Below are 26066 nucleotides of genomic sequence, written 5' to 3'. Positions count from 1 at the left end.
TCTTTCAAGGCCATGCTGCACCGCATGGCCTTGAATCAACTATTCTACCGGTCAGCTGGACATACTGCTGGACATGATTATTCTCCCAGTCAGCTAGACATTTACTGCTGGACATCATGGTGTGCCATTCTTCCAGGTACTCCAGGGATTAGCAGGCTCATTACGCTGCAAGGCCCTGAGGCCGGAGTGGCTTTCTGTTCCATCGTGGGCTGAATCTTCACCGGTGTAAAAGAAGAATATCATTCAGAAGCTAATAAACGGGTACCGTCCCCTGATTGGCATAAATTTTGCAACCCACCTGAAAATGTATTTTCTGTTTGTTAAAGAGCTGGAGAGACGGGGAAACTCATGTTACTGAACAGACACTCCAGTCTATAGCAATGATAACTTTCACAATATAGTGCTCTAAACGCTTTGTTTTAACCAAAACAATATCACTTACCTTTAACGGGTGGGCTGCGATTTTCAAGTTTTCAAGCGGGTCCTTATCCAGACATGGTTGAGAGCCGCTGGTCTACTGCAAGGGTTTCCAAATATTTCGGGCCAAGACCCCCCCAAAATAATCATATTTGAACTGGGGACCCCCCACCATGACAAGCACTTGGAATTGTAGGCATTACACTTAGTTTGACTCGATTCAACAGATACATATCGTGAAAATAGCCGAACTACAAGCTCACAACGACTCACACTTGCGAGGCGTTGTGAGCTTGTAGATCTGCCTATTTTCACAATGTTTGCCTCTTTCTTACGAAATATTATGACGATTTGGCCCATTTGGTATTAAAAAGGTCTTAAAAGTCATTATTACATTGTCACTTTAGGAATACCCTGTATACACTTATACTGTATGTTGGTTTGTTTACTGTTGAGTGAGAAAACAATGTTGCACATTAAGCTAATCATTTGGGACCCCCAACATAATTCGGGGACCGACCCCCAGTTTGGGAACCACTGGTCTACTGTATGTGAACCTACTCTGTATGAATGTATGTATTGTGACGTTCCAATAAATTGTGCCAAACAACACAACCTAAAGGCCCTTGTTATATCCTAAAACGATAGCACACGGCGGGTGAGTGTGTCGTCTCGCACGGCCTCAAACATTTAAAACATGAGGGCATAAAGCCTAGAGGTAAGAGTACCTAAAAATGCTTTGTTAAAAAGTTAGGTCTTTAGTCCTCTCTTAAAGGAATCAACCGACTGTGGTGCTCTCAGGTGGGATGCAGGGAGGGCATTCCACAGATCGGGGGGGCGGCCGATCAGAAAGCCCTGTCACCCATGGTACGTAGGTTGGTCTTGGGGGTTTTGAGGAGGTTAGTGTTTGAAGAGCGGAGGCTGCGAGTCAAGGGTTGTGGGGAGACTAATTCCTTGAGGTAGTAGGAAGGAGCGTTGCCGTGGATGCACTGATGAGTAAACAGAGTCAGAGATAACTTGAATTCGGTCCGGAAAGAGACGGGAAGCCAGTGGAGTGAACGGAGGATGGGTGTGATGTGTTTGTGTTTGCACACTCTCATCAGGATCCTAGCAGCGCTGTTCTGGATATATATACAGTACACACAAGTTTCCTAGGGAACTTACTGGAGAAAAGTGGGTGTGTGAGTCATTCAACTCATTTGAGTGATCCGTGTCAGTGAATAATAATGAGGGAACACAACCTGACACAAATCAAAAAGAGTCATATTAGTCTGCCTATACTTACTCTAGTCTCTCCACACAACTGATTCAAATGACCAATGTCTATCATCAAGCACTGAAGTCACTTAACAAGCACCACTGAATCCCCATGCAGAGATGCAGGTGTCACAGCAGCAACAGCAGCCCGTAAGAATGACACACAGGACTCAGGAGTCAGGCTACAGTGTAGCAATATATGAGCAAGTGCCAAGAGCCATTGATCATTAATTAGAATCAGCTGTGTGGAGGGAGATCTTCAGATTGCGTTCCTACACTATTATTGACGGATCATTGAAATGCATTTAATGACTGACAACAGGAAGTGATGCCCATAATTCACACAAGGCCTCATGGGACACTGGAGACTTGTGGATATTTTACAATTATTAAATTCAATCCTCGTTTCTCTCACTTCTTTTTGATGGGAATTTGCACTTACCTCAGAATCAGAATCAGAATCAATCTTTATCACAATATAAGTAAGGTGGGAAAAATTCTTTGCCCACCTTACCATCACCACCATCATTACAGTTAAAAGACAGATGGAGAGAGTGTCATATCATAAACGAGAGAGGAGAGTGCATAATATATGACAAATCTGCATAAGCAATTAATGTGAGTAAATTACACCAGACCCCTTGTGGTCTCCTTTAATGGATGGTGTGTAGGCACCATAGGTGTTGCAGCATACAATCAACGACTGACTGACAAACATCAGCCTCAGCGTTGAATGCAGACACGCAATGCATTTGTTCATGTGTTCTGTTTGGTGAGGAGAGCTTGTTTACATGAAAAGATCATCATACACGTTTATGCAACAACTGAAAACAACTATAATTACTTTAATTCTGTCGAATTGTTTATAGTGAATGTTGAAAACATATTAGTGTTTTAGAGATATTTGTCTGTCTTCTCCAACTCGACCTTCCTGTTGGAGTGAGGAGGATAGAGGAGCTACTTCCTGTTGGAGTGAGGAGGATAGAGAAGCTACTTCCTGTTGGAGTGGGGAGGATAGAGGAGCTACTTCCTGTTGGAGTGAGGAGGATAGAGGAGCTACTTCCTGTTGGAGTGAGACAGCCAAGCCTCGTTGACAAGTTATCGCGGTCGGAGGCTTTTCTTCCGCCTGACAACACGCAATGGGTACAAACACACTTGTCCGTTTGCTGGCGGAAAACGGGTCGCTACGAAACGGAAGCTCTTGTTCCGGATCCGGCCATTTCTGTCTGTTACTCAATGAAAAGCGGAACACGGATGTGCTTTTTCCGGACCGGATCGCGTCCGTTTTATCCGTTTTTTTTAACATGGGAGTGGATGGGACTTCCGGCCGTCCGTACGGTTGCAAACGGACAAAAACGGACAAGTGTGTTTGTACCCATAGACAGAGTCGTGCCGGAACAACAAAGCGCAGCGGGGAAATTGAGCTCGGCCACACAAAGCCCGCTCGATCCTGTCGGCCTTTTGTAACCTTTTTAAAATCCGAAACGGGGATAACCATCATCACGGGGCTGGATGCCCGACAGAGCCATTATGCAAATACCACACACACACACACACACACACACACACACACACACACACACACACACACACACACACACACACACACACACACACACACACACACACACACACACACACACACACACACACACACACACACACACACACACACACACACACACACACACACACACACACACACACACACACACACACAGGTGGTTCGTCTATTGTGCACCAATTATGGTGTAATCATCATAGCTATTCATACTTCCTAGAAGGCCCTATATCGAGGCGGTCGGGTGGAAACCTTGTATGAAGCGTTTTCCAGGAAATTATCAAAAGAACCAGTGTGTTCCACTTTATCTAATGTCGTTTATTATTTTAGACTCAGGCTCTTGTTAATCCTTTTTATCGGTTCAATATGCACACAAACTAGCCTGGCATTGCCATACTGATAACGTGGATTCACTCACAAGTTCCCCCGGGGAGGAACGTGAGAGTGAATCCTCGTTTTGAGTCTGGCCAATGTCAGGCTACACACAAACCCCACAGACAGACTTTCACTTTCAAAATGTTTCCAATCTAGTGAAAATAAGCGGATCTACAAGCTCACAACACGCCACCTCGCACAACACGTTATCAGCTTGTAGATCGGCTATTTTCTCTACTTTTGCTTTCCGATGCACTCTTGTTTGACGATTTATGAAAAAGAAATAAGTTAGAGTAGGAGCGTTAACTGGTAGCCCTCAAACCACCGGTGCTCAAAATTATGTCAAAAAGGCATTCAAAAATCCAGGTCAAGGCAATCAAGGCGCCTTCTTCAGTATGATTACACCCTGAAGAAGGCACAGAAGCCGAGACACGTTGGTGTATTTTAATGTCTGTAGCCCAAATATAATAATGGCCTTTTGCTCATGAAATCCACCTCGAGTGCATGAACCTGAATCTTTCTATGCCTTTTTGACAAATTGTTTCCTCTCTCCTGGACAAGATGTTGGTAAAACCTTGTATCCACAATTGGGAATGATGTGGAGCCATTGTGAGCTTGTGGATCGGCTATTTTTGCTGCGTTTTGCGTGACACTCTTGTACGGCGAAGTAGGGTATTCATTTACAAAAACAAACCCACAAAAACATGTTTGATAAAACCTTCTAAATATGGGAATAGGCTCATGGAGGAGATACAAGGTTGCTGCTCCTATGGAAATCAGGACGTCTATCATTGGTTATGTCAGCAGGAGGCTTCAAGAGGGAACTGCATCCGCAAGGGAATAATGGAAAACCATTAAAACTGATTTGACAAGTAATCAATGTTTTTACAACATCCAGGCTGAAGCCTGATGCTGCTGACCTGGTTTGCACATGTTTGCAATATGTTGTTTGTTTCCTACAGGACATGATGGGTCTTCAACAGAAAATCTTTATGTAATAGTAACTTATTCTTTTTTTTTTTTACATTAACCACTTGAACCCTATTCCATCCCATTTCTGGTGGGATCATTCGCAGGAAATAGCGGATCTACAAGCTCACAATGCGTCGCATTGGGCTTTTTCTGTGAAGATGTTTGGTGTAGAGGGAAAAAGAGCGGACCAAGCACGGAGCCAAAAGGACAAGTTTACTAAAGTATTGAGGGTTTCAGCGGTTGAATGTCTGAAACTACACATGAATCCAACATATTAATAGAAAAGATCATATAAACAAACACACATTAATTTAGACAACACTGATGATGGTTTTTAAAGGATGCAGCTGACATGATTGCACCATGTGTCACACACACATAGTCAATATGTCCTAGAGCATTGGTTCTCAAAGTGGGGTCCGGGGACCCCCAGGGGTCCTTGAGGGAGTTCCAGGGGGTCCCCAGCTAAATGATAGATTAGGCATCAAATGGACCCTTATGGGTCTGTAACTCTGAGAGTGTACACATGGAACCAAATGGACCCTAACGGGTCCATTTGGTTCCATTTGTACACTCTTAGAGTTAAATTGACATAGATTTTACAATATAAATTGCGGTCCAAGTGATAGAAATGCCATTAAATGGGGGTCTGTAGCCCTAATGCATGTCAAACTGGGGGTACTGGAAATTAAAATGGTTGAGAATCACTGCTAGAAAATCTTCTCTTATGGGGGTCCCTGGCATATCTTTTGAAATGGGGGTCCGCGGGCTAATAAGTGTCAATTTGGGGGTCCTTGACATGAAAAAGTTTGAGAACCACTGTCCTAGAGCAAGGCACTGTCCCCTGGCCTTGAACATGAGACTATTTTTAAAACGGGAAATAGGTCCGACCCCGGAAACTACAGACCCATGTCCATACCCAGTGTCACTTCCAAGGTATTGGAGGAAGTAATCCATGATCAACTTAATGGGTACATCAGTGACTCCGAAGGGGAGGAGACAGGTGCGCCGATTTATGTGCTCAGCCAAGCGGGCTCAACTCGACCCCCACTAGCCCCGCCGAGACGTTTAGTGATGCATGAGACGTTTGTCTGGTGATGTGTGATAGAATGTCTCCTTTCCTACCCATACCAACTTTATCCATATAGATATATCTACCTTACAATTTGAATCTACAGTCATGCGCGAGAATGTTTGTACGCGACGACCAGTGTCCGCGCTGTGCACTGCGCATGCGTGGACGCACTTTCCCTAACCAATTACACGCCACTTCACACTTACAACTCCTGGACATGGCAACCCCGGCAACCCCGCCCCCCATCCAAATACTGTCTGTCTGACTCTTTGGGAGGCTTGAACGCAGCCAACGCCGTCTCGCTGGGCTGAGCGGGCTGCTTCATCAATCTGTGCCGCACATTCTGGTCCTGCAAGAGCCTGTGATAGATAGATGAACGGGTGAAATGTGTCCGTCTCTCAGTTTGCTTTCGTTTTCGGTTTGCGTCTCGAAACAAACACTGCTGTTACTCTCGCTTTTGGTTTGCATGTCGAAAACGTCTACAGCCTACTACACGAAAGCCTCGCGCCAGCGACTAGACGGAAGGGTCGCGTAGCGACCCGCACCTCTAGTGATATACAAGTAAGACGCGCGAACGTGGGAAGCGAACGCAAAAAAATAAAAACAAATTAATGAAAAAAAAATATTTTAAAAAAAGTAACCAATAAAAGAAATAAAAAAAAATACAAAGAAATTCTGCGTTAAAAGGAGCATCTTAGACAAATAAAATTCACAAAAAAAAAACTTGAATGTTTTTGAACAATTCAACAAAGTGTTTGAAGTGCCTGTTTCACCCACTTCCGGGGGGCGGAGCCAAAATCTGAGCCCGAAGTATTTGTTCGTAGACCCCCACTTAGGGGGGGTAGAAAAAGTTTCGGAGCGATTCGGTCACTTTTCATTTAACATGGGGTTTCAATGGGGAGTTTTTAGGAGCCTTCTCCGGGGCGTGGCTTCCGGGGAAGGGGCGGGCTTAAACACAACCTTGACAGGTGTGTTCAGTTTTCAAAGACCTTTCATTTGATGTATGGTACGTCTATATTGGACATTTACTTGGCTGCACACTGCAGGCACTGCACACAGAGAGACACAAGCCGAGCATGGTGCCATAGTAAGCTCCACTTGTAAGCTCCACCTCCTTCCGCTGCGTCCGCAAATATACGATTATATATAGAGAGTTTAGTTTTTTTTTTGTGAATACTGATTATGTAAGGTCCCATCTGTATGGACTCTATTACTATGCTATTTAATCTTTTGCTGCACCACCTTGGTTGACAGCTATAAGGAGATGACACACAGACATTACACCTAGTTTGACAGCTGTCATTGTGTGTGTAACACATTCTTCCGTATATAACATAGGATCAACATGTTGTTATTCCTCCTCTGTGTGTCTGTGTCACTAGACTGTGTCTGCGTTGGAGTTGGATGCTGCTTGCTATGGCATGACATCACAGCAGACATGGTTGTCATGCTTTGGTGCAGCTAGGGCAGGAATTTCATCCTGCCATGATGACACTTGTTATTGTGTTATCCTTCTACCCTTAATGTCTTACTGTACCAAATGGTGTTTACATGTCTGACTAATAAAGTATTCAATCAATCAATCAATCAATCAATGAAGGCCATGGCTGCTGTGGCCCCTCCCTCACTTTGGCCTTCTGTCCCTCAACAAAATGGTATCACAGTGGCCTTAATGCCACGGCCACACTGCTCCAGCTGATTTCACAGTTTTCTCCTCTGCCTCTGTCCTGTTAATACCGTATTTAAACACCGGTGTCTTTGGTGGAGATTCTCAATTCTTAACTCCCCCTGACTCCCCGTTTTCAAATGAGTGCAGTGACTCTGATTGGTGCAGAGCTGAGTGTGTATACAGTTTCTATACAAATATTGTTAATTTGTACATACCAATACATTATTTTGTGAAATAAAGAGCTTTTTTATGTATGTATTTCACTGATAGCTATACTATTTTGTATAACAAATATATAAATTAAACATATATGATGGCCATCCTGCCCTGACATTTGGCCACTTTTGCGGAAAAAAGAAAAGAAAAGTGTGTCCGTGTCCCTAAAACGATGGAATTGCTGCATCAAGATGTCAAAGCAAACAAAGTTAACAGGCATGTTGTATTTCTGAGATAGAAGTTTTATTACATGAGCAGTATAGTTCTCCAGACCATCGTTAACTTACGTTGCACAGTACTCACAACAGCATACAGCATGAAGGGCCATTTTGACTCTATAATATTCAGCTTGTCAAAATATCACAAGGCCAATGATGATCAGCATGTTGTGCATCACATGCACACGTCAGGCTAATACAGTGAATGGATAGACAGTAAGGCTGAACAGTATATGAAGACATTATTTCACAAATGACAATGAATGTAAAACATGACGTTTTCAATAGGGGGAAAAGTACTCACATTTCTTACTTAAGTAAAAGTATCAATACTGCAATGTAGAAATACTTTGTTACAAGTTAAAGTCCGGAATGAAAATTTACTTGAGTAAAAGTAAAAAATTATTGGCATCAAAATGTACTTTGATGCCAATTTGATACTCATTATGCAGAATGTCCCATTTCACAAGTTTGTATACAATTATTTTGAAAATAGCAGATCTACAAGCTCACAATGCGTCGCGTTGCGACGCATTGTGAGCTTGTAGATCGGCTATTTTCAAATGGCCAAAATGTGTATAGGGCTAAAGTGGATTAATGTATGTTTTGTAATAATAATCACAATCTCCAAAGTAAATAGTAAGTAACGTTACTAGTTAAGAGTACTAGAGTAAAAGTATAACATTTGCCTCTGAGATGTAGTGGATTAGAAGTAAAAGTACTGAAAATTGGAAATTCTCCAGTTAAGTAAAAAATACCTCAAAAATGTACTTAAGTGTCAATACTTGAGTAAATGTGCTTAGTTTACTTTCCACCACTGCAACAAAGCAACATCTGGATGTGTATATTTATACATTGGACATATTTTAAACGATCATGCAACTGAGTTAACGTTTGTCAGTATTCAAAATGCCATTATGAAGTATAAGGCATGAGTGAATACGCAGGTACGTTTGTCTCAGTGGTTTAGTAAACTTTGTGTAGGCTATTACGCTCTGATGACAGGATACGAGCACAACACAGTAACAGGCTCTGTTAATAATAGCCATGATACTTCATGTTATTATTCTATATACTGTACTGTAGTGTATGTTATTTTTTAGTTTTTAATTTCAGTTACACATACACAGATCTCTGGTTCATCACGCTTCACTGTGGCGATCTCACACTTCACCATGGCGATCTCTAGTTCCTCTTCCTCAGACTTCACCACAGGCTCTGGAAGGGAAAAAATGCACTTATTAAAACAACTAACTACAATACTATACATACATCTGTAGACATTTTTGTTTACACAACCTAGTTACTCAACCTACACACAAACCCACTGCCAAACAGAACAGGTGTGAACATTTTAGAAACGAAGAGGACATTGCAGCGTTTTGGTTAAATCTGCTGTATGTACTGTACTTTGGGTCCCACATTGAAAACTGTTTAGGAAACCCTGTCAAGACAGCAAATCGTTTCTGCCGGGTGGAAACCTCATATGTCCAAAACTGTTACTTTTCAGGATTCAAAATACAAAAATAGCAAAAGTAGCCGATCGACAAGCTCAAAGCGCGTCGCTTTGAGCTGCATTTCGAGCCACGCTTCGAGCCTCGTTTCGAGCTTGTGGATTTGCTACTTTTGATGGTTTTGTGTGACACTGTATAATATGATAAGGGCGTTAATCTACGAAAAAACACAAAAGTAAAAATATGGCGATACGAGGTTTCTGCCACGACTGCGACGAAATCCTGTTGAACCCCAACAGTTGTAAAATACGTACTTGGTCCTGGAGAGTTGCATCTGGGGATCTCTGGTTCATCAGGGTCTGGAGGGAAATTTACAGTTAAAAATACAAACTACAGCATACATACAGTAGACATTTTCGTTTACACAACCTAGTTACTCAATCTACACACAAACAGTCCAAAACTGTTACTTTTCAGGATTCAAAAATAGCAAAGGTTGCCGATCGACAAGCTCAAAACACGTCGCTTCAAGCTGCATTTCGAGCCTCGTTTCGAGCCTCGTTTCGAGATTGTGGATCTGCTACTTTTGATGGTTTTGCTACTTTTGATGGTTTTGTATGACAGTTTTGTGTGTAGTATGATAAGGGTGTTAATTTACGTTAAAAAAGTTAAAATATGGAGATAAGAGGTTTCTGCCGTGACAGCGACGAAATCCTGTTGAACCCCAACAGCTGTAAAATACGTACTTGGTCCTGGAAAGTTGCATCTGGGGATCTCTGGTTCATACTTCACCAGGGCTGGAGGGACAATTACAGTTAAAAGTACAAACTAAAGTATACATACATCTGTAGACATTTTCGCAAACACAACCTCAACCTACACACAAACCCACTGCCAAACAGTCCAAAACTGTTACTTTTCAGGATTAGAATTTCAAAAATAGCAAAAGTTGCCGATCGACGAGCTCAAAACGCGTCGATTCGAGCTGCATTTTGAGCCGCGTTTCGAGCCTCGTTTCGAGCTTGTGGATTTGCTACTTTTGATGGTTTTGTGTGACACTGTATAATATGATAAGGGCGTTAATTTACGAAAAAACACAAAAGTTAAAATAGCCAGGGAGAGTGTCTGGAGGGAAATTTACAGTTAAAAATACAAACTACAGCATACATACTGTAGACATTTTTGTTTACACAACCTAGTTACTCAATCTACACACAAACAGTCCAAAACTGCTACTTTTCAGGATTCAAAAATAGCAAAGGTTGCCGATCGACAAGCTCAAAACACGTCGCTTCAAGCTGCATTTCGAGCCTCGTTTCGAGCCTCGTTTCAAGATCGTGGATCTGCTACTTTTGATGGTTTTGTATGACAGTTTTGTGTGTAGTATGATAAGGGTGTTAATTTACGTTAAAAAAAGTTAAAATATGGAGATAAGAGGTTTCTGCCGTGACAGCGACGAAATCCTGTTGAACCCCAACAGCTGTAAAATACGTACTTGGTCCTGGAAAGTTGCATCTGGGGATCTCTGGTTCATACTTCACCAGGGCTGGAGGGACAATTACAGTTAAAAGTACAAACTAAAGTATACATACATCTGTAGACATTTTTGCAAACACAACCTCAACCTACACACAAACCCACTGCCAAACAGTCCAAAACTGTTACTTTTCAGGATTAGAATTTCAAAAATAGCAAATGTTGCCGATCGACGAGCTCAAAACGCGTCGCTTCGAGGTACATTTTGAGCCGCGTTTCGAGCCTCGTTTCGAGCTTGTGGATTTGCTACTTTTGATGGTTTTGTGTGACACTTTATAATATGATAAGGGCGTTAATTTACGAAAAAACACAAAAGTTAAAATATGGAGATAAGAGGTTAGTGCCGTGACAGCGACGAAATCCTGTTGAACCCCAACAGTTGTAAAATACGCACTTGGTCGTGGAATGGGGCAGATTGCGATCTCTGGTTCATAACACGTCACCAGGGCTGGAGGGAAAATTACAGATAAAAGTACAAACTACATTATACACACATCTGTAGACATTTTCGCAAACACAACCTAGTTACTCAGGACTATAGAGGAAAGAGTGCAGTTTAAAAGAGTACATACATCCAGTGATGGTGTAAAAAGTAATACATTTTTTTTTGTTGTTGTAAAATACGCACTTGGTCGTGGAATGTTGCAGATTGCGATCTCTGGTTCATCATACTTCACCAGGGCTGGAGGGACAATTACAGTTAAAAGTACAAACTAAAGTATACATACATCTGTAGACATTTTTGCAAACACAACCTCAACCTACACACAAACCCACTGCCAAACAGTCCAAAACTGTTACTTTTCAGGATTAGAATTTCAAAAATAGCAAATGTTGCCGATCGACGAGCTCAAAACGCGTCGCTTCGAGGTACATTTTGAGCCGCGTTTCGAGCCTCGTTTCGAGCTTGTGGATTTGCTACTTTTGATGGTTTTGTGTGACACTTTATAATATGATAAGGGCGTTAATTTACGAAAAAACACAAAAGTTAAAATATGGAGATAAGAGGTTAGTGCCGTGACAGCGACGAAATCCTGTTGAACCCCAACAGTTGTAAAATACGCACTTGGTCGTGGAATGGGGCAGATTGCGATCTCTGGTTCATAACACGTCACCAGGGCTGGAGGGAAAATTACAGATAAAAGTACAAACTACATTATACACACATCTGTAGACATTTTCGCAAACACAACCTAGTTACTCAGGACTATAGAGGAAAGAGTGCAGTTTAAAAGAGTACATACATCCAGTGATGGTGTAAAAAGTAATACATTTTTTTTTGTTGTTGTAAAATACGCACTTGGTCGTGGAATGTTGCAGATTGCGATCTCTGGTTCATCATACTTCACCAGGGCTGGAGGGACAATTACAGTTAAAAGTACAAACTAAAGTATACATACATCTGTAGACATTTTTGCAAACACAACCTCAACCTACACACAAACCCACTGCCAAACAGTCCAAAACTGTTACTTTTCAGGATTAGAATTTCAAAAATAGCAAATGTTGCCGATCGACGAGCTCAAAACGCGTCGCTTCGAGGTACATTTTGAGCCGCGTTTCGAGCCTCGTTTCGAGCTTGTGGATTTGCTACTTTTGATGGTTTTGTGTGACACTTTATAATATGATAAGGGCGTTAATTTACGAAAAAACACAAAAGTTAAAATATGGAGATAAGAGGTTAGTGCCGTGACAGCGACGAAATCCTGTTGAACCCCAACAGTTGTAAAATACGCACTTGGTCGTGGAATGTTGCAGATTGCGATCTCTGGTTCATAACACGTCACCAGGGCTGGAGGGAAAATTACAGATAAAAGTACAAACTACATTATACACACATCTGTAGACATTTTCGCAAACACAACCTAGTTACTCAGGACTATAGAGGAAAGAGTGCAGTTTAAAAGAGTACATACATCCAGTGATGGTGTAAAAAGTAATACATTTTTTTTGTTGTTGTAAAATACGCACTTGGTCGTGGAATGTTGCAGATTGCGATCTCTGGTTCATCATACTTCACCAGGGCTGGAGGGACAATTACAGTTAAAAGTACAAACTAAAGTATACATACATCTGTAGACATTTTTGCAAACACAACCTCAACCTACACACAAACCCACTGCCAAACAGTCCAAAACTGTTACTTTTCAGGATTAGAATTTCAAAAATAGCAAATGTTGCCGATCGACGAGCTCAAAACGCGTCGCTTCGAGGTACATTTTGAGCCGCGTTTCGAGCCTCGTTTCGAGCTTGTGGATTTGCTACTTTTGATGGTTTTGTGTGACACTTTATAATATGATAAGGGCGTTAATTTACGAAAAAACACAAAAGTTAAAATATGGAGATAAGAGGTTAGTGCCGTGACAGCGACGAAATCCTGTTGAACCCCAACAGTTGTAAAATACGCACTTGGTCGTGGAATGGGGCAGATTGCGATCTCTGGTTCATCACACGTCACCAGGGCTGGAGGGAAAATTACAGATAAAAGTACAAACTACATTATACACACATCTGTAGACATTTTCGCAAACACAACCTAGTTACTCAACCTACACACAAACCCACAGCCAAACAGTCCAAAACTGTTACTTTTCAGGATTCAAATTCCAAAAATAGCAAAGGTTGCCGATCGACAAGCTCAATACACGTCGCTTCGAGCTGCATTTTGAGCCTCCAATTGAGCTTGTGGATCTGCTACTTTTGATGGTTTTGTGTGACACTGTAGTATGATAAGGGCGTTCATTTACGAAAAAACACAAAAGGAAAAATATGGAGATCAGAGGTTTCTGCCGCGACAGCGACAAAATCCTGTTGAACCCCAACAGTTGTAAAATACGTACTTGGTCCTGGAGAGTTGCATCTGGGGATCTCAGGCTCTTCCTTGGTAGCAATAAGGACTATAGAGGAAAGAGTGCAGTTTAAAAGAGTACATACATTCAGTGATGGTGTAAAAAGTAATACATTTTTTTACTTAAGTAAAAGTATCAATACTGCAATGTAGAAATACTCTGTTATAAATAAAGTCAGGAATTAAAAATGTACTTCAGTAAAAGTACAAGTATTGGTATCAAAATATACTTAAAGTACAAAACTGAAAGTACTCATTGTGCAGAATGTCCCATTTCACAAGTTTTCAAATGTATAAAAAAATAAATAATAATACATTTTTAAAATAGCAGATCTACAAGCTCACAGTGTGATGCATCGTGACGCTTGTGAGATTGTAGATCGTCTATTTTCAAATGGCCAAGAAGTATATAGGGCTTAAGTGGGCAATGTGTTGTAATAATCAAAATCTACAAAGCAACTAAGTAAAGTTTCCAAATAATTGTGGAGTAAAAGTACAATATTTGCCTCTGAGATGCAGTGGAATAATAAAAAAAAGTTAAAGAGCTGAACATTGGAAATACTCTGGTAAAGTAAAAGTACCTCAAAATTGTACAGTACTTCAGTAAATAGTTACTTTACACCACTGCAGACATTCTGTTTACACAACCTATATATCGACGCTGTCAGGTGGAAACCTTGTAAGTCCAAAACGTTACTTTTCAGGGAATGGGGAAAAAAAGAACCTTGTGTTCCAATGGATCCAATGTAGTTATTATATAGTCACAAGCTCGTGTTAATACTTTTCATTGGTTCAATATTTATAAAAGACAGACAAAGACAGACATAACCAATTTCAATTTCTCTTAAAGGAGTAGTTCACCCTAGAAATGACTTATTTTCTAACAATTACACACCCAATGAAGCCTTGAATTCATGGAGATTGTTTTGTTTTTGTCGCATTCTGGGGACAATAATTTGATGACAGGCGGAGACTCCGGTAGGAGACTCAATGGAGACTCTGAGTAAAAAAATAAATAGCTAAAATATCTACAAACTCACAATGTGTCGAGTTGTGAGCTTGTAGATCGGCTAGTGTTGCTACTTTCAGTGTGACACTGCAGTATGGCAAAGTAGGGCATTACTTTACAAAAATACAGTGGTGAAAGAAGTACTCAGATATTTTACTTATGTAAAAGTAGCAATACCACAATATAAAAAAAGCTCTGTTACAAGTGAAAGGCCTGTGTTCAACGCGACACGTTGTGAGCTTGTGGATCGGCTATTTGTGATAGCATTGTGATAGCCTAGGCTGTGACAGCCTATGTATAAAATAGGGTTAATGCATGTTTTATAATGTAATAATTTATATCTGTAACTAGTAACTAAAGTTTTCAAACAATTGTTGTGGAGTAAAAGTACAATATTTGCCACTGAGATTTAGTGGAGTAGAAGTAGAAGGATTGGAAATTGGAAATACTCAATTAAAGTACAAATACCTGTCTGACTCATGGTTGGTTGGTGGTCGTGGTGTGTGGTGGAGAAGAAGTCCTTGTTGGTGTGGAGAGAGGATAGTGTGTTCGTGAGAGGTGTCCTTTTTTATACACACAACACAGGGTGTGGCATGATGGTGAAGTTATGAGGAGGAACCAGTCGGTATGTCACATACCACCCTACCTGGGTCCCGGTCTGGCCCCCAGCTACCCATCGCCATAAAAACAGGTTGCATTGTTCCTGCCGCGGGGCCAGGAATCCTGCCTCCTTGAATAGAACCAAGGTATTTAACCACAGGTGTTTCCCAAAACCACTTAAGCCCTATTTCAAAAACTGTGAAAATATTCAATCCACATATCAGCTGTTTTCAATATGTCTTAAAACAAATAATAATTACATTTTTTTTGGTAGGAAACATAAGAAAAAAGTCTTTAATCTCATTTTGGGAAACATTGATAACCAACATAGATTGAATTCTATCTAATCACTCGCTCATCACTCAGTCTCTCTGGTAACACTAAAAGCCTCAACATTAATTGAACTAACTCTGATTGTACAAAATGTAACCAAAAGGATCCTTAGGGGTTCATTTGGTTGCATTTAGCAGACGCTCTTAATCCAGAGCGATTTACAGTAATCAAGGTAAACACGAGGTAATACATTATATGCATAAAAATAGTAATCTAGGATCATAGGTAAACCAAGAACCTATAATCAGTCAGTATAATATAAAAAAAAATCTATAATCTGGACATTGAAACTATACACACAATATGCCAGGTCTACAAATGAACCTGTCATATGTCTACATAACATGCTATCTAATTAACATTTTAGCGATTGCATAAGCCTGCAAGGTTGTCATGGCTAGGGCAAGTACTACGCTTGTTCAACAACTCTTATGAATGTGTAGTGTGGTGAAGTAAGTGAGTATGTACATTTTATTTGTATGGAACTCACAAAGTGCTTTACATACAACAGAAACAAAGACACAGCACGAAGCATTCAAATGATTAAAAACAACCAAAAAAAATCGAAGACATTCCACAAATGCTTGTATAAACTATGGTGTTTTTAAGTGGTTCTTAAAAATGTCCACATATGCTGCAGCTCTTAAGACTTGTGGAGGGGCAATTCCATAGGCTTCCCAGGGTGCCTCACTAACCATTCAACTATTACCTGATTCGAGGAATGACCAATAGGCCCTGCAGCTGACCTCAGGGTCCTCCGTGGACAAATGCATATCATTTTGGGGGTTTGACATTTGTAGAATCCCCAGAAGCAAAGATTTGAGTTAAAAATGTTCGCTTTAAAAAATATGTATATATATATATTCAAAGATTTGCACAAATTGTCACGATTGTTTTTTTTTAGCAGATCTACAAGCTCATAGTGCGGCACCGAGTTTCGCGCTATGAGCTTGTAGATCTTCTATTTTTGAATAGCCCAAATGAAATGATGGCAAAAAATGTAAAATGACACAGTATGTGTTCCCAGATTGAATTGGTTAGAAGTGCACAATTATGTCATTATGTCCTCAGCAGCACAATAGAATGTTCCCTTTTCGGTTCAAAACAACCCTCAAAGTAATCACGTAGTCTTATTTCCTAAATTATCATAACGTATTGTAAGGTTTCTTCTTGTACAAGTGGCAAGTGCTACATATTATCTCCCGTATTATGGGAGAAGGTTTTATAGGAACAATGGGGTAACAATGATTTCAATTTGGATGAATAATCAGTGCTTTGATTAAACTCTACAGGAACCCAATGGAGCCATCTGGTTCCATTTGTGCACTCTGAGTTACAGACCTGTAAGGTGCATGTGTACTCTCTCAAAGTTACGGGCCTGTAAGGGTCCATTTGGTTCCATTATTTTGTACACTCTCAGAGTTACAGACCTATATGGTTCCATTTGGACCCTCTCGAGGTTTTCAGACCCGACGTTGAGAACCAGTGCTCTAAATCAGTGGTTCTCAAAGTGGGGTCCGGGGACCCCCCGGGGTCCTCGAGGACCGATACCGTGTGTTTCTGCCGTCGCTCTTAACGTTCTACTTCTGTTGTGTGTTTCAACCCTTAGTTTTTAATGTTCTCTCTCTTATTGTTTTGCTCTTAGTATTTTTAGTATCACCTTGGTTCAACGCTTCAAGGCTGCACGGTTATGGACAAAATGATTATAACGATTATTTACCACGATTTTTCACTGAGTTTAGTGACAACAATATTTATATTGCACTTTCACAAACATCACTGCTTTCACATTCATACTGTGCCGCCGCTGTACATTTGCTGCTAAAAATGGTCATGTGTAATCTCAGAATGAATACCAAAACTTAACTGTAAATCAAATCAGCAGAGCACTGCTTTCACCTTTACATTGAGCAACATTCCAGCTAAACACATCAATAAATGTCAACAATCTGACGATCATGTTCATTTAATTGTGGGAGGCCAAAATCGAGATCACGATTAATAATCAGTTCATTGTGCAGCCCTAGTGGATTGGATTGAAAATGATGTTCATGTCCTCAGGCTCACAAAAGAACGTCCCTTTTCCTCCTCAAACAACCCTAAACTTAATCATCTACGTCTCATTTCCCAAATTATTAGTTTTCTTCTGCCAATACTGACTTGAGTCCCTCTCCGTACAACTGAGAAGTAGTGATACACAGTGGTGGAAGAAGTTCTCACATGTGTTACTTAAGTAAAAGTGTTAACACTGAAATGTAGAACAAGTAAAAGTCCGGTAATCGACATTTACTTCAGTAAAAGTATAAAAGTACGGGTATCAAAATATACTTTAAGTACCAAAAGCAAAAGTACTCATTATGCAGAATGTCCAATTTCACAAGTTTTCATGTATAATAATGTCTAAAAATCTTTTGAAAATAGCAGATCTACAAGCTCACAACGCGTCGTCAGCTTGTAGATTGGCTATCAAATAGCCAAAGTATATAGGGCTGAAGTGCTTAATGTATGTTTTTTATTGTTATTATCTAAATCTACAAAGTAACTAGTAGAAGTAATAGTATTGAAAATTGGAAACACTCCAGTAAAGTAAGAAATACCTCAAAAGTGTACTGAAGTACAGCACTTGAGTAAATGTACTTAGTTACTTTACAACACTGGTGATGCATACATGGGACAACGTTTTAGGGAACAATGGGGGCACAATTATTTCAATTTGGATGAATTAATCAGAGCTTTGATTAAACTGTCCTTGTGTGGGCAGATCAAACAAAACATGTTCTTTTTCCTCGAGGCAACAAAGTGTGCTGATGAATGAGTATGACGTGGTTAGGACTATATTAGTAGCTTCTGTGGTGGTGGGGACAATTATAATTAACCCTCCAATCAATATGCAGGATGTCATCAGCAGGACATCTACACGTGTGTGTGTGTGTGTGTGTGTGTGTGTGTGTGTGGGGTACTATTGTACACATGGAACCAATTTGGTTCCATTTGTACACAGAGTCCACATAAAAACAGAAGAGGCGTGCACACTGACAGATAAAGGAAGAGGCTCTTATATATATAGCCTTGACAAACCAACCAGACTTGTGCAAAGGTTAAAATGTAATTTAGATAGCATGTTATTTAGACATGGTCAGGTTGCCAGGTTCATTGTTTAACTGGTATCCTTTAGTTTCAATGAACAGATTGTTATTCTGATGTATGTATGTCAGAATAACAGTAGTACCGGTAGTATGTTTAGAGTGATGCTAGGTTCTTGGTTTACCTGTGATCCTCCTAGTTTACTGAGGCACTACACTGTCTCTCTGCTTTTGATGTCTGTGTTTACCTTGCTTATTGCAAGTCGCTCTGGTTAAGGGCGTCTGCTAATAGCCTAAATTGTAACTTGTACATTTATTTATTTACATTAACAGTTCAAACAGTGACAGGTGCAGAAGTGAAGAAAGTGGACGTTTCATCATCAGCACTACAGTAGTTACAGATTGACCATGTTGGCTTTAAGTAGTAAACAGCCTACTGGGAGGTGACCAGTAATGAGGCTAATGGAAGACACAGAATGCCAATATGTCATCAATCAGTCCTTGACTAACGGAGGTAAGCACTGGTAATGAGGTTGATGACAGACAGAATGCCATCAATCAGCCTTCACCACTGTTGGGGTCAAAGGAACTAGCAAGAACTAGCTACACCTGTCCAACTGCACACCAACTGAACTCACAACACATTTAGACATGGCACAGTTCAGGCCATGTTTAAAGTCACTTATGTAATCACTTTTCTAACCCAGTTGTGATGCTCGGTTTGAACTGCAGCAGATGGAACCTCATCAGGAACGCCTGTCCAAAATAAAATGCACGTTATTGCCATTTCTAATCAGCCCTTCACATGGCAGCAACTCCATGCATTTAGGCACGCACACATTTAGTTTGACCCCAATAACATAATAATAAATCAGACTTATATAGCACTTTACAAAACAAAAACTTTATTATGAGCGAAGATGTTATAAAGCTATAAATATTAAGCTAAGTCTAAAAAGCAGAAAGGGACCCTACCTACTGTACCGTTCAAATGTCGCACTAGAACGTTCTTATTTTATCATCTTCTATCGTCCAATTTTAATGAGCCTGTGTGAATGGTAGCCTCAATTTCCTGTTCTTAGCTGACAGGTGTGGGTGTTCTGATGGTGTTCGTTTTATCCATTAAATGTTGGCTATTCAAACAAATAGCAGATCTACAAGCTCACAGCGCGGCACAAGTACATTTGAATATTTAGAATTGTTTAACGCAAATCTTCTCTTCTGAGGGTCCCTGGCACACAACATTTTCAGATGGGGTATGTATATACCTGATGGTCAAGGCTCTATTGGTTCAATGGTAAGAATGTCAGCACTTGAGCAGGAAACCGGGTTCAAATCTGGGGTAGAAGAGGATTAAAGTTACATAATGCTGTTTAAGTGGCCAGTGAGTGTTTTTCCTATGCCAAGAGCATCATCCTTTACCCGTCACATGCTATTTAACACTCATTTTAACAATAAAACAACACTTACAGCCCATTTAAGTATGTTAGCAAAGACAAGGAAGGATACCACTACCTTCATCACAAGATTCCTCATTCCACACTTTCATTTGCAATTTTTTCTAAATGACCAACAACAGGCACCATTATTCTATGAATGCACTGTTTATTGCCAAAAGCATCTGTAAAAAAACAAATACAAGTAAACACATGTACAATATCTGACAGTACTACTTCACCTGAGTGTAAAAACGACCTCCAGAGAATTATATACATTTAAAATAATGTACAGTATCTATTCAGTCAATCAATGACAGGCATATTGTTAAACATAAAAAACGGTGGAAATTAAACCGTTCCCCTTTTCACAGGAGCCATTTTGAAAGGCAAACACAGCTGAGGGTATGATCTCTCTCTCACACACACACACACACACACACACACACACACACACACACACACACACACACACACACACACACACACACACACACACACACACACACACACACACACACACACACACACACACACACGCTGACAGTACAACCACAGTCTTATACTGTTGGCCACTGAGCAGCTCCACTGCAGTTAGGGTTTCAGTGTCTTCCTTTGAAGGCACTTCAGCTGTGTTGGGGGAGAGGTTAATAGATTTTTCTAAGTATTGGGTTGAAGTGGTTAACTTAACATTCTGTTAGATAATGAAGCTATAAGAGTCAACAGAGTTCTTTCACAGCAGCCATTTTGACATGACATAGCAGAGTCAATACATTAATCCATTAAGACCAGGAACGCATCTGTGTCATTTTAAGATTTCTTTGGCTATTCAAAAATAGCAGATATACAAGCTAGGTGCCGCGCGCAATGAGCTTGTAGATATGTTTGATATATGTGTGTGATAATATCACTATTTAAAATAGTGAAAATAACCAATCTATACGCTCACACAGCGTCACAAGCTTGTATATTGGCTATTTTCACGTTTTTTGGTACAAATTGAACGCTGCATCGTATGACAAATAGCAAAAATGTAAGATCTACAAGCTCACATGTTGCAACTTGAGCTCACATGTTGCAACTTGTAGATCTGTTATGTTGGCCCATTTTTGTTGTTCATTTCATAGGACATGCCCAGAATAGGTATGTTTAGGGTTCATGTGCAGGGGTGCACATAACTTTGTAGGTCTAGTACTCAGAAGAGCTAGAGGAGATGTGACTTGGTGCGCACCAAATAAATGGTCCCGTCCCGTTTTGTGAGAAGAAAAGGACGCTCTGCTTCCAAATCCCGCCGATTTTCGCCGTTTCTTTTCCTCTCACACCGTTAGGAGAAGCACCCCACGGTTGGTGCCCTGTGCTGCGCTGCTTTTATCCGCCAGATTTGGACGTTCACGGCATATTTGGCAACACTACGATGTGTTCATCAGTGCCTCCAACAGCCGCTGCTGGCTGCGTGCACGCAGCGAGGCAATGCGAGGCGATGCGAAGCGAGACTCACACAATCACGTGCAGCATGCGTCTCCTCGCCCTGCGCCTAATGGCTGTACATGGGGCCGACGCATACTTTAGAGCGATTGTGTGAGTGTGGCTTCAGGAAGTAAATTCCTAGCCTCGATCTCTAGTTTTAGTTTTGCTAATAAAAAAAAAAAAAAAATGGAAATTCCTGTCCCAGCTGTTGGTACGCAAAAGCGCGTCGTCTGATGTGGTGCGCATTATTTATTTTGGGTGCGCATGCGCACCTGCGCAACAGATATGTGCACCCCTGTTCATGTGGTTTCCCCCTTTAACCCATTACAAACGGCAAAGTATCTGTGTCATTTTAGAGTTGGCTATTCAGAAATAGCAGATATAAAAGCTTGTAGTGCGTCACTTCGTGCCGCAAGCTTGTACATAAGCTATTTTTTAACATTTTTGAAAAACATTGAAAGTGAAGGGAACCACTGATTTAAAGGCATTTGTAGAATCGGCCTCAGGTCTTAATGGGTAAAAGAAAGACTTGTCTTTCCACCGAGACATTGTTTGTTTACATCCGCGTTGAAAAACATTTTCGGTGGATCGTCAAAATCTGGTCAAAATAAAGGTAAAACCGCTGGCAGTGGAGGATGAATTAATTAATACCTGGCTATGAATGTGTTAAGATGTCATATTTTCAAGCAGGCCACCAGGTAACTTGAGTACAAAAGACTCCTCCAGCCTCTATGATGGAGACAGAAGCTCCCCCATGGGTGGCAGAGTTTATTGACAGTAATAAAAAAAAAAAGATACAGTTTCTAGTAGTCTTTGCTTCCATCCGTCGTCTCTGGTCTGACGGTCGTGTAGTTCTGACACTGCTGTCCTGTGAGAGGATCCACTGCTGTCCTGTGAGAGGATCCACTGCTTCTGGGAAGTTCATGAAGTTCTGAGGTCGTTAACACTTTACTCAAAAAGGTTGGGTCTATTATGCATCACAAGCACATTTATGATGTATTACAATGCACTCATAAGGCTTCATAACACTTGTTATAAATGTTTAAAATGATGCATGAAGTATTACAAGTGCTGTTCATAATGCATTTTAAGCTCAGAGGATTATGACTACCATAACTTAGTAGGTTATTGTATAAAGAGACTTTATAACTGATTAAGTTATGGTAGTTGTTCAACTGAGCTTACATTATATAATGCATTATGACCAGCACTTATAATACTTCATAAACCTTGTTTTAAGTTGTCATGCATGATTATAAGCATTTATAATGAGCGTTATACATTAAGTGCATTATAAATGTGCTTATGCTGTATTACAGACCCCAACTTTAAGTAAAGTGTTACCCTGAAGTCTTTGTAACTAAAGGATCCCGCAAGGGCTATTTGGATTCGTTCGTCTCTACCGGGGGTAATTCTTCTGACTTCTCCTTCTTCACCGCAACCTCCTCCTCCTCCTCCTTCTCCTTGGCGTGTTCGGCTCCGTCCGTCTGCGGTTTGCTCCGCCTCTTCCTCTGGCGTTTGACCTCGTCCTTCACGGTAGCCGTGGAGCGTGGCGGTTTGATGTCGCCCGCCGCGGATTCGGAAGGGTCGGCGTGCTCGCAGACCGTCGGCCCCTCCCACTTGGGAATGTCCAGTCCTAGCAGCTCCATCACCTGGGTCATGACCTCGTCCACGTAACCGTGGATACGCAGGTGTGCGTGCTTGTCCTGGGCAGACGACGGAATAAAATGACACTCAATTAAATTAAACCTCAATTTAACCACCACTAAGCCCTATGTATCTGGTTGGTATGACAAACAGAGACAATGTCAGATCTACAAGCTCGCAACGCATCGCGACGTAATACCCAGGGGGCAAAGGGGGGTATGCTGCATTTGCTCTGCTATAAAAGGTTGGCCACCAGAAATAATATCTATGACCCCGTAGGATCACAACCTATATGGACAACCCGGTCAATTTTTTGCTGGAAATCCAATATGGCCGCCTCAATATTGGCCCCTATCAGTACCCAGGGGCAAAGGGGGGTATGCTGCATTTGCCCTGCCATAAAAGGTTGGCCACCAGAAATAATATCTATGACCCAGTAGGATCACAACCTATATGGACAACCCGGTCAACTTGCTGCTGGAAATCCAATATGGCCGCCTCAATATTGGCCCCTATCAGAAAATAGCTTTGGCAATAACTTTTGAACCAGATGGGCTAGAAATATAAACATGGTGCCTATTTCATGGTTTCAGAGCATGAGAAACTCAATGGAATACTTATCTTTATGATTGGGTGTGTCTGGACCTTTAATTTGCATAATTCCAAGATGGACGCCACGCGAAAATGATTTTTACTATGACTTTTACAGTGACAGCTTACTGTTATGGCAAAAAGTCTGCTTTTTAAGCAATATGAACACATTTGGTCAGTTTGAGCTTTCATTTCTATTTTGTCAATATGGCTGCAGTCATAAATAATGTATGGTATTACATTTCCCCCCAGATTTATTGATTTATAGATCTATAGTTGTGGGGATGATTGCAGAGAAAAATCGGAGAAAAAGCCCACAATGTATCTTATGTATCATTTTAATAAACTAAATGCAATATAAACATACACATGCACACTCCAAGACTTGCCAAAAACTTCAACTTTAGGGCTATACAAAATAACATAGTGGTATGCATTCTAGTACCATAATATAAAATATAGACTACTTAGTGACAAATAGAGTAAAGGCAGAGTTGAGGTGGCCTACAAAAGGTTCATTTTGACCTCTATGGTGCTGTCTTGCCTGCTTCTAAAGCTAATGATACGATGGTACAATGCTATTCACTGTCACTGTTGTCATGTGTTGCACTGATCCTGCTGCATCGTGTCTCCAGTACCTGGCAACGGCATCCTAAGTAGCATGGAATTGCCTTCTTTGCACAGGAACAGAGGCATGATATTGCCTTGTTCATTGACAAAGGCAAGGCTGGCTCGGTAGATGCAAGGGGGACTGCATTGCTAGCACTGAGAGACCATCCATACTCTGTGAAAGAAGGAATATCCGGCTTGGCGATATGTGCACATTTATCTATTATGGTTGCTAGAACAGCTCTTTTCAGGTGCAGGTCAAAGGCATTCTCTGTCGGGGGCAGCAACTTTAAGAGGGTTGATCTATTATTGAGGAACTTGTACACTCTAAGCTTACTCAGGTCAAAATCCTCCGGGTGGTCCGCTTTGGATGTATATACAGCAATTGTGAGGTCTCGTGCCTGATTGATGACGTCATATGAGAGGGAATCAGAAGAGTTTTCACCAAACTCCTCAAGTGCAGGGAGATCCAGACGCATGCTGGCCCTGAACCATGCCTTCTTCCCAGTGAAGAAGGGATAGCTGGTGGTATCTCTGCCACTTAAACTATGGATAAAGGGCAGGGCACGACACTGTGCAAGCCCCAGTGCTGATACAATTTGATGGATAGGAAGGTATGAATTTTGCTCTGTTCTCACCCACAGCTCTGGAAGGCATCTGAGATGGGTTGCTGCATAGTAAAGGCACATGATGATGATGTCTGTGTCATTGGCATGGATGACAACTCTGTCAACTTTGTCATTCTGGACACTGTACAGGGTGTGGAGTATTATTCTTGTATCAGCTTTCTGTTGTGTGGATTCTAGTGCAGGGACATCTTCAATAGACCCCTCCTTGATCATCACACTCCTTGTCTCTTCTTTAAACCACCCACCCAGGTAAAGATGTGTTGGACCAAGGGCCGACTTAAGTTTCTCATTTTCACACCATTCGTCACAGAGGAAACTCAAACTGGAGCTGTGTAACGCATACTGACTTCATATTCTTTGGTAGGTTTTGGTCGAGCATATCTGTGTTCTTGCTCAGCTGTCTTAAGACTAGGTCCACTGTACCGGTCACAACAGAAGTGAATGATCTCTGTGCCAGCAGGCACATCATTCAACAGCAGACGTTGGTATCGTTCAGCGATTATTCCAAATGCTTCACCTTTCAGGAACGACCAATGGCGTATGGGATACATGGCATCAATAACTACTGCTGTTTTTCTGTCTTCTGTAGGCAGGTCAGGGATGCATGCAACTTTGGTCTCCTCTTTCAGGACCTTCACAAGGCTTGCCTTGGTACCTGTTTTCATCCTGCCATCTTCCTGGAAGAGGGAAGGGGGGAAGCCACTGCACTCGTGGTTGCCTATAAAGTCAACAAGGTTGAGTTCTCCACCACTGGCTATGATTTGGGTCATGCGCAGGAGGGCAGTAATTTCATTGCTCTTGCCAGGTGCTGAGGTTTTCCCCTGAGATTTTGTGTTTTGAGTGTGGGAAGTGTTAAGCTTCATTATGCTTGTCTTCTTCTGTTTACTGGACAATGACTCACACAGTGCCTTCAGACCCAGTTCTTTCACACTCATCAAGTGGTCCTTATGTGGAATCAGCACACTGTCCTGTAGATATGTTGATCATGGATGATGTGCTCACTGTAAATGGGTTAGTCTCCACTGCTGCCATGACCTTGACTACCATCTCTGCATCCCGGATTA

The 26066-nt window shown here is 41.2% G+C and overlaps 1 protein-coding gene across 1 annotated transcript in view; it reads right to left on the bottom strand.

Moving 5' to 3' along the window:
* Positions 1-19992: 19992 nt before the first annotated feature.
* The window catches only part of sirt6 (sirtuin 6), a 34059-nt gene continuing 27985 nt past the window's right edge, over positions 19993-26066 (bottom strand). The window contains exon 8 of the mRNA XM_084058199.1: positions 19993-23232. Coding sequence (XP_083914325.1) covers positions 22906-23232 — 327 coding nt within the window. The 3' untranslated portion in view covers positions 19993-22905. The remainder of the gene's footprint in view (positions 23233-26066) is intronic.

Source organism: Gymnoscopelus microlampas (genome assembly GCF_963454915.1).
Source record: "Gymnoscopelus microlampas genome assembly, chromosome: 5".
In the NCBI taxonomy this organism is placed as follows: domain Eukaryota; kingdom Metazoa; phylum Chordata; class Actinopteri; order Myctophiformes; family Myctophidae; genus Gymnoscopelus; species Gymnoscopelus microlampas.
Note: the sequence above shows the minus strand (reverse complement) of the source record. Positions and strands in the feature narration are given on the sequence as shown.